Genomic DNA, 10,214 nt, shown 5'->3' on the forward strand with positions numbered 1-10,214 from the left:
ACCACCTACGAATAGGTATGGAAAAATAAATCTATGGGCTCCCATAACTAAGTACCACAAGGCGAGCCGTGAGCTCATTTACCTTATCCCATTAGGTGGGGTCAGCACAGCGAATTTTTCTATTCCATTCTCTTCTATCAGCTGTCACACTCACTCCTCTCTCTCTCTCATTCACACACTCCATCCATGTCTTCTTCGGTCGACTTCTTCCCCCTCTACCTTGCACTACCATTTCCATATATCTCCTATATAGTCACATGCATTTCCTCTCTACGCATCACATGTCCATGCCCATCTCTAGATGTAGACAATGCAATGATAAAATAAAATTATGCATATTTTCTTCTGTATCTCCGTTACCAGCTTAGTAGTCGATGCTATTTCCATGGAATCTCTGGCACCGAGGAGTGTCGCTCTTGCCGCATATTGTCCGGTGGCGTTCGAAGTTCTGCAAACGTTAAAGGCAATTCGTGACGCGTTTTTTGTATGTATCGTGCGTGGAAATAGGCAGCGTTGAAAAGATAAGACGCTTGGTGTTTTTTTTTAGGACTGATATTTTACTGGTGGCCTCGAGGCCTTTCCAGTTTCACCAGGACAGGTGGGCGAGCAAAGGCTCAGCCAAGAGGGGTGGTATTTGCTAACAGCTGCCTAAGCGCCTCTGAAGGAGACCTAACAACTCAAGAGCAACTGCTTCGCGAATGAATCTACTACCGGATCGGAATCACGACCCGCTAAGAAGATCCGGCGAGAAACTCAGCGAGCTGATGCACGGGTTAGGTTGCACGTCGACCTCTTTGTCGAGTTCGACGAGTACGGCTATCGGGGTCCCTAAGCCTGCTCCTAGTGTTATAGCTGAAGGCGTTTAAGGCAAAAGTTATTGGATCTGATGGATCCATCAGGACGTGTCTAGGGCGTCGACGGTGACTGGCTCCTGTGTGATCAGGATTCGGGGAGCAGTCAGCGGCGGCAACGATAAAGCGATTATCATGTCGCAACGATTGGTGTACTCGATGTTCGAGTCCCGTAGCTCTCTAGTAGAGAGTTACCATTGTTTTTAATGAAATACGTATCTTAATACATGTCCACGAATGACATAGTGTAAGTAAATGAACTTCGTAAAAAAATATTATTGATTTGTTTCTGTATTAAAGCAAAGCAGTAATATAATAACCCTTCAGAACCGTCGATAAGTCGACTCTCTATTAATGTATACAAAGCGCGAAGTGCCGGAATACCGACTATTTGCGCAGTCTTACTATAATTGTTATTATTGTATCCAATGTACGAATGTGTATTAGCGTGCGCATTTAAAAAGTTTTTAACAAGTTAATAACATTCTTAAATAGCCATTTAAAATTATTTTGCTGTGAATTTAACATTGATTTTTGTATTTTTTTTAAGTTAAAGTTTTTTATACGTTGCTTCTTCTCAAAAATCCTTTAGCAATTTCGTCCAAAGTTCAAAACTTTTTAGAGCTTACGCGGAAATTGTCGGTTCGCTGTTCGGAGCATCAGAAACAGTAACTTAGTAATAGTAGACTTAAAAATTATAAGCTATTGTTTTAATACAATAAGTTTAGCGAAAGCTTTATCGAGTTTTTTTTTTATTTTGTCGCATAATGCACCCGTTTTCAGGTAAGCGATCCCGAAGTGACTACAAGGTCGTCACAAACGGATAGTAGGCAATATTAATTTGTTAACATTTTTTTTTAAACGGCAACCCAGTTTAATTGTGTTCTAGATTACTAACGGTACCTAAACGAATAAGGAATTGCTTTGAGATTTTTTTATTGCCCTTGTAGGCAGGCGAACATACGGCCCACCTGATGGTAAGTGGCTACCGTAGCCCATGGACGTCAGCAATGCCAGGGGCAGAGCCGCTGCCTACCGTTAAGTACTCTCCACAAGCCTCGTTTGCAGAAGGATATGTCATAGCGCTCGGGAAGCACTGTGGAGGGGAGCTCATTCCAAAGCCGGATGGTGCGTGGCAAAAAAGATCTCTGGAAACGCACTGTGGATGAGCGCAGTGGCTCCAGGTAGATTCAGATTATAACATGATGTCATTTTTGCCATCGCACCGCCCACCACCGGAGTAGAGTTCATCCATAGTACTTGGGTCGCGTTTCCGATCCGGCGGTAGATTCTGCGAAGCACTGGTCCTGTTAGGGCCAGTGTTAGCAACACTCCGGTTTGAGCACCGTGAGCTCACTTACACGTCAAGGTGAAGCTGAAATAGCCTCTCAAGGCTATCAGCATACGTAGGAAAAAAAAGCTCTTGTTATTAAAGTCAATGTTACTTCACCTACCGGTCCACGCGTAATTGGTATAACCTCTTATGCCATTGCCAACGATTAGGTAGGAAAAAAAATACACTTACGTACTAAATACGTCATTAAACAAACAAAAATTACCAGTCATTTCTTACTGGTGGTAAGACCTCTTATGAGTCCGCACGGATAGGTACTACCACCCTGCCTATTTCTGCCGTGAATCAGTAATGCGTTTGAAGGGTGGAGCAGCCGTTATAACTATACTGGAATCTTAGAATTTATATCTCAAGGTGGGTGGCGCATTTACGTTGTAGATGTCTATGGGCTCCAGTAACCACTTAACACCAGGTGGGCTGTGAGCTCGTCCACCCACCTAAGCAATAAAAAAAAATTAAAATTAAAAATTACATTACCTGATTCCTGAATTATCTGAGCATCTGTATGTGTTTTGGGTTAAAGTATACATACAACCAATAGATTGGTACTAACATAAGTTTGAGTATCGAGCCCATGTCGCCTCTGACGTCAATACTCTGTGTTGTTGCCCGATGACTCATTAATGACTGCGAATAAAGACGATCTTATCATTTCATTCTAGAAGGTGCCATTGGAAAATGTTTGTACTGTGATACTAGGATCGTACATTGATAATTATAGTTTAATAGTGGGTATAGGAGCCAAGCCACTTCAAGCTACTACTTCTAACTACATTCCATTAACTGAACTTTACTGACACTAGTTCACTGGTGGTAGACGTCTTGTGAGTCCGCCCAGGTAGGTATCACCGCCCTGCCTATTTCAGCCGTGAAGCAGCACAGCAGTAATGCGTTTCGGTTTGAAGGGTGAAGCTTCTACTGTTAAAACTGAGACCTTAAAACTCATGTCTCAAGTTGGTTTTTACGTTTTAGATGTCTATGGGTTCCAGTAGCCACTTAACAGCAGGCGGGCTGTGAGCTTGTCCACCCATCTAAGAAATATTAAAAAAAAAACGTCTAAACGTTCGCGGTTAAAACCGCGTAACGTATTAGGTACGAAAACCAGTACCCGCCGAAGGAATTTGAACTTTGACGAGATGTCGGGCGTCTTATGCACAAAACCATATAGGGATTTATGAAATTAATGATATATGTATATTTTTAAACTAAGACAGTTGTAAAGTCTAGAAAATACAGTATGTATCAAAAATACGCAATCACTCACCATCCTAGATGAGGGGTAGTCTTGAGTTTGTATTCCCTGACATTCCCATCTCTTACTAGTCGAGACGTTTCGAGAATATTCGTCTTTTATCTTATTCAAGTTCGGACAGTTGGATTGCAGTAGCATTTCATTGAAAACTATAATAATCACGACTAATAATGTATCATTTATCCATCCTCATCCTCTTTCTCATTATTCATCATGTATGGTCAAGATCTGGGGTTTGAAATCTGACATTGTCGCATTCCTCGATATCCGTACCTATGCCGGTCGTTTTACCCTAAGCCATCCTTTAGGAGTCCACAGATATCATAACAGGAATGCGTTAACCGTGAAAAATGAAGTCCAAATTTTTTCCATGTACCTATTCGCTGGTGGCCTGGTGAGCCACGGACTCAACCTGATTGCTAACACCGATCCTAGTAAGAGCAGTTTCGCTGAATCTACCACCGGATCGGAATCGCGACCCACAGAGAATATCCGTCCAAAAAGCAAAAGCAAAAGTTTGTAGGCAGCGGCTTGGCTCTGCCCCTGGCATTGCTGAATTCCATGGGCGACGGTAACCACTCACCATCAGGTGGGCCGTATGCTCGTCTGCCTACAAGGGCAATAAAAAAAAAGCTATGTGGGTAGTGAGGCTCACACCTCGAAAGCATCACATTAATGGTAACACACATAATAGTTATTTCCGTTAGTAAGCATTTGTAATTAGAGTACCCTACGACAGTGCCATTCGAATATTAACCGTATTCTCTCCATCTCTTCGGTGCAGTTTTGGCTGCTTTAATATTCTTGAGGACTTCTCTGCGCTGCGGAGGTCGGAAATCGGCCATATCGCCGAACATTACGAACGGAACCTCATCGCCATCCAGACGCTCCCACCATGGCTTCTCTTCTTCTTTAACTAATAATTAATGTTTGTTTTAATGAAATTATTTACATTTATAATCTATACTAATATTATAAAGCTGAAGAGTTTGTTTGTTTGAACGCGCTAATCTCAAGAACTACTGGTCCGATTTGAAATTCTTTCTTAGATAGCCCATTTATTGAGGAAGGCTATAGGCTATATAACATCACGCTAAGACCAATACAAGCGGAGCACCAATAAAGAATGTTTCAAAATCGGGGTTATTTTTACATTTTGAGAGCTTCCGCTGCGTGCGCTGCAGACACTATTAAGGTTTCGCTAAAATAATGTATAACATAATTTTTCCCCTTTAAAAGATCTAAAAAAAGTCCGCGACACCATATGTCTATATGTTAAGGTTGGCTTACTATAACGTTTTTTATGGTAACCAAATTTGTTCTTTTTTTTTTATTGCCTTTGTAGGCAGACGGGCGTACGGCCCACCTGATGGTGAGTGGTTACCGTCGCCCATGGACTTCAGCAATGCCAGGGGCAGAGCCAAGCCACTGCCTACCGCTTAATACTCTCCACAAGCCTCGTTTGAAGAAGGACATGTCATAGCGCTCGGGAAACACCGTGGAGGGGAGCTCATTCCACAGCCGGATGGTACGTGGCAAAAAAGATCTCTGGAAACGCACTGTGGATGATCGCAGTGGCTCCAGGTGGTATGGATGAACTCTACTCCGGTGGCGGGCGGTGCGATGGTAAAAACGAGATGCTGGTATCATCTCGAACAATTCCTCAGAGCACTCCCCATGGAACATACGGTACAAAATACAGAGGGAACCGAAGTCCCTCCGCAGACCCAGAGGCTCCAAACGAACAATTCTAAAATAAAGCATTATTTGTGAACTATTCCACGGCGACGAAGTCGCGGGCAAAATCTAGTGTAGAATATGACTAATAGTGATGTAACATATACAATAGACTGTTTTGTTACTAGTACTACTAGTAGATTAGATTACTGATAGGCAATTTCGAAAACGATAATTCACCATGAATGTATAATAATAGGTATATAATGATGCTTAATAGCTTCTTTTGTTGCATTAATGGGAGAATGAGTAAACGGCCCATCTGATTTTATGTTACTGGAATCTATAGACTCGAATGCGCCCTCTCTTCAAATCGGAACATATAATATGATTGCATCGCGATACAAAGGGACTGGATTGCATTAGCCATCTACACAAACGTACAACACGCCTTGGCACTATTAAATAGGATAATTGATAAGTTATGTTGTTTTTATCTTTGATACACAACATAATATTTTAATAATTAACTTGAGATTTGAGCAAAGGCATAAACATAGTCGTAGTCATATACAAGCATAGATAGTTGCGTAAATATACAGTCAAAATCTGTTATAACGACATCGAAGGGACTGCTCATATTCAGTCGTAAAAACCGATAGTCGTAACAACCGGTGATGTTTAATGTGTATCGTGCAAGTACAAACAAATCGATAGGGAATTATTGGAAAAATATATTTACATAATACGCGATTTTTCTTCAATATTAATTTGTTTTCTTTTTCTGTGCGACATTTTGAAAGTTTCACGAATAGCTCCACAAAGTTTTGGTGCGTCTTGTGTATAGATAAGTAATAAACTAGCTGAAGAGATATGAAGAAGCGGGCTTTGACTCTACCGCATGCACGTGTTTTGTTTCTAAGAATTAGAAAAGACCCTAGACTAAACTAAATCCAATTGTTTTCTTTCCTGATTTTAATAGCCATTGAAGACAAATGTAGATACCTATTCAAATTGTTTACAATACAGCTTAGCCGGTCGTTCTAACAGATTTAATTCTCCGAAATATTAGTTAAATGTGGTCGTTTTATGAGGTATGTCGTTATTACCAATGTCGTAGAAAGCAATATTTTTAATAAGGCGGTCATATGACATTCAGCCGGGACCTTTGTTCTAGGTTATTATAACCGGCATGTTGTTCTAAACGATGTCGCAGTAAACGGTTTTGACTTGAGAAAAATTCGTAAAATGGACTAAGCTTTGATAAGCCAATTAAATTTATCTCTGCATCTGCATGTTAGTTTGTTACTAGATGATTTTGTTATTTATTTCAATTGCATTCACTATCAATTTTTTTTGTACTCTTTTTTGAAATCATGCTCGCCTTGTGACTTTAAACAAGGATTGAAGATTTCTTTTTTTAGGTACCTAATCAGATAAATTATGTTATAGAACTTCAGAATTATGATCTAGTCGCTTTATTCTAGCATCCAGCTATTTGGAAGCTGAGTTTGTGTATAACTAACAGATATAAATTTTAATATTAAGTCATACACATTTCTGAGCTTGATAACAATGCCATCTATTGAATAAAATGCAAATCAAAGTTTGACAGCAAGCGTCGCTAAGTCTGATCCGCGCCGTGCGATCCGAATATTATTATTACAAAAATGATTAACTCATAGTAAAAGCAGGTTAGTTACCTACCCTTTTCCTCAAAAACCTCCTCCACGACTTCATCATCCTCACAAGGATCATTCGTAGAGTCCATTAAAGGTGTTTCAGTTTTCAATAGTTTCGGAATGTCGAAAAAATATTGATTTGTCTCAGGCGTACCACCGGAAAAGTTGTAAATGAACGATTGGAACTAAAATACATTAAAATTGAAATAATAACATTCTGGAACTTACCTACTCTGCACTATCTTACGTATCGTACCAAAAGGTTTGAGCAAGTTTTTTTTTTTATTGCCCTTGTAGGCCAACGAGCATACGGCCCACCTGATGGTGAGTGGTTACCGTCGCCCATGGACTTCAGCAATGCCAGGGGCAGAGCCAAGCCGCTGCCTACCGTTTAATACTCTCCACAAACCTCGTTTGAAGAAGGATATGTCATAGCGCTCGGGAAACACCGTGGAGGGGAGCTCATTCCATAGCCGGATGTTACGTGGAAAAAAGACGGTCTGCATGTATACACCTATTTAATAAATTTAAATGTGCATGTAGTTTTTTTAATTATTTTTTATTGCTTAGATGGGTGGACGAGCTGACAGCCCACCTGGTGTTAAGTTATTACTACAGCCCATAGACATCTACAACGTAAATGCGCCACCCACCTTCAGATGTAAGTTCTAAGGTCTCAGTATAGTTACAACGGCTGCCCCACCCTTCAAACCGAAACGCATTACTGCTTCATGGCAGAAATAGGCAGAGTGGTGGTAGTACCTATCCGCGCGGACTCACAAGAGGTCCTACCACAATAAAAAATTGTTTGGAATGTGTATTAAGCGTTTAGCCTCATACTTCATCTCCTTAGTCGATGGTAAACAGAATTGTATTGTCACTAGAAGTCCACAAATTCAGTTTATTCTTAGCTTTTAACCTTGTTCATTTCCGTTATAAAATAAATCGAGAATGCGAAATAAAAGTTCAACAATAGATAAAGCTACAAGTTGCAAGAAAGCGTAAACTCTAAAGATTTTTAATTAAAATACTATATAGTTGTGTAAAGTAATAGAACCTCTTTCATGATGACATTCATTTTTACTCGCCATTCATTATCAACCTGGGCGGCGGTTTTATAACCTTTGGACAGATTAAGTATCAACTTTTGGGCGTCCATTAGTATATCTTGTAACGTATTAATATAGGATGTGTAATCTGAAATAGAACGATTTTCTAATAATTCGTTTTTTGTGCACTTTTTTTTATTTACACAGGCAATTTTATTTTAAGGCCATTGTCCACCACTTAAGTTATCCAACTAATGAAAATGCATGCTAAAGTAACAAAGTGTCGGAGTCTTCATATTTGACAGAGTTACCGTGCTAATGCATATTTCGAGGTTGATTTTAATGATTAATTTAAAATATAGTTCACACCTGTCTTGCTATTCAAACTTTAACTCACGATTGCTCCACGAAAGAAACAGGAGGAGGACTGTATATTAGAAAATAATAGTTAGGTAAGTCAGTGGGCAGAGCTTTTCTGTACCACAAGTTCAGTAAAACCATAATTTTATTGTATTTGAACTAGGTTAACTTTTCCTCAACCACCTTGAATAAAGTATATGTAAATAAGTATAATAAGTAAGCATTTATGTACATCAATCAAATCTTTTTTTTTAAACTATGTATGGCGATCTAATAATCACATCAATTAGTAACAGCGTCCTAATGGATACTGGTGGTACTGGTGGTAGGACCTCTTGTGAGTCCGCATGAGTAGGTACCACCAACCTGTCTATTTCTGCCGTGAAGCAGTAATGCGTTTCGGTTTGAAGGGTGGGGCAGCCGTTGTAACTATAATTGAGACCTTAGAACTTATATCTTAAGGTGGGTGGCGCATTTACGTCGTAGATGTCTATGGGCTCCAGTAACCACTTAACACCAGGTGGGCTGTGAGCTCGTCCACCCATCTAAGCAATAAAAAAATATGGTTTTTTTATGAATCAAATATACCTTCAACCAGTTTTAATTTTTCCAATTTACATTTCCTTCTCTCCGAACATAAAACGTACATTAGGCCAGCTAAATTTTTACATTCTAATTGAGTCTGTAGGGCAAATATTTTTTCTTCTCTTTCTCTGTGCGCTTCGCAAAGCATAAAGGCAGCTCGTATCTGCTCATTTCTACAAGTAAAAACCTTGTTATTAGGCAAATTAACTAATGGCCGTATTTGTTTAAAATTATATTCATTTAGAAACAAATTCTTATCGCTTAATCTCTTTAGGTTTCATTACTCATTAGTTTTTTTTTTTTTATTCTCCCACATTACCGTGAAATCATCGCAATCATCATTAACAGCAATTAGGTAATATTTCACAAACATGGATAATTGAACTGTTTTCTAAGAAGTGCCCTCAAAATCAAAAAAACAGTCGTATGTTCGAGAATATTTTGTTTTTTCTTCAATCAATAGTTACGCTTCAGCTCGTCATTTTAATCCTTCGACAGTATTAAAAAAAGCAAAACCCACCCCTACTGGCTGAGCCCTTGCTCGCCCACCTGTCCTGGTGGTGGACCTGGAAAGGCCTCAGGGCCACCAGCAATACGGTACTTAGACGTATTCATATTCTACACGGAGATTTCGGCATGCGAATATGCGAGGCTCGAGTATCATTTAAAACTTTTGGAATTCTAAACTCATTAGGTACATATTGCCGAGTTTATTATTTTAATAAAAAAAGTACGTAAGGTCAACGCGGCTGGCATGGGCCAGAATTATTTTATTTTAAAGTAGATTCCAAAGACTCATACTGCAATACAAAGTCAAATCTATCCTTTAAGTAATTGATTTCTTTATCCATTTCCTTCTCGAAGTCTTTCCGCATTTGCGCTTCCCTTTCTTTTATTAAACGTTCAAAGCTGTTTAAATTTTTAACATCCTTTTCTGCTTTGCAAGGACATTCTTCGCAAGTATCCTGTTCTTTGGTTTCTTTAGGAGCCGTGTGCTTTACTGAGTCTTCTATTGCAACGGACGAGCCTTGAGAATGTTGTTCGTTCATTATTTCGAGTACATCTATTTGGTGATTGTGACACGATTGACTTAACATCTGAAAGGAAAAACACATATGCTTCAATTGGTTGTCCTTTAATTTAATTTATTAATATATTATTTATATTTAATTTATATATATATATATTTAATTTATTAATATATAACATAAAAATCATATTCCTTTTTGTTTTCATTTATTAAACTGGATATTTTGAGGTGAATTCATTTTAAGTTGCATTTAAAAATAAAAAAGGTGAAAATAAGAGTTTTACAGCCAAAAAATATAATCACCACGAAGTTCGAATCGTTTCTTTGTATACTTTTTGTTTCCTAAGAATTTTTTATAAATATTCTGTTGTAGT

The 10,214-nt window shown here is 38.9% G+C and overlaps 1 protein-coding gene across 3 annotated transcripts in view; it reads right to left on the reverse strand.

Moving 5' to 3' along the window:
* Positions 1-10,214, reverse strand: part of LOC105842535 (uncharacterized) — an 81,243-nt gene that overhangs the window by 13,240 nt on the left and 57,789 nt on the right. For all 3 annotated transcript variants that reach the window (XM_062676286.1, XM_021352468.3, XM_038020609.2), the window contains exons 2-9: positions 9,612-9,907; positions 8,814-8,983; positions 7,874-8,013; positions 6,842-7,001; positions 4,215-4,373; positions 3,470-3,606; positions 2,759-2,832; positions 361-448 (exon numbers count right to left, since the gene is read on the reverse strand). In XM_062676286.1, the coding sequence (XP_062532270.1) occupies positions 361-448; positions 2,759-2,832; positions 3,470-3,606; positions 4,215-4,373; positions 6,842-7,001; positions 7,874-8,013; positions 8,814-8,983; positions 9,612-9,907 (1,224 nt within the window). The remainder of the gene's footprint in view (positions 1-360; positions 449-2,758; positions 2,833-3,469; positions 3,607-4,214; positions 4,374-6,841; positions 7,002-7,873; positions 8,014-8,813; positions 8,984-9,611; positions 9,908-10,214) is intronic.

The sequence above is a fragment of the Bombyx mori genome, chromosome 26 (genome assembly GCF_030269925.1).
Source record: "Bombyx mori chromosome 26, ASM3026992v2".
Lineage (NCBI taxonomy): Eukaryota > Metazoa > Arthropoda > Insecta > Lepidoptera > Bombycidae > Bombyx > Bombyx mori.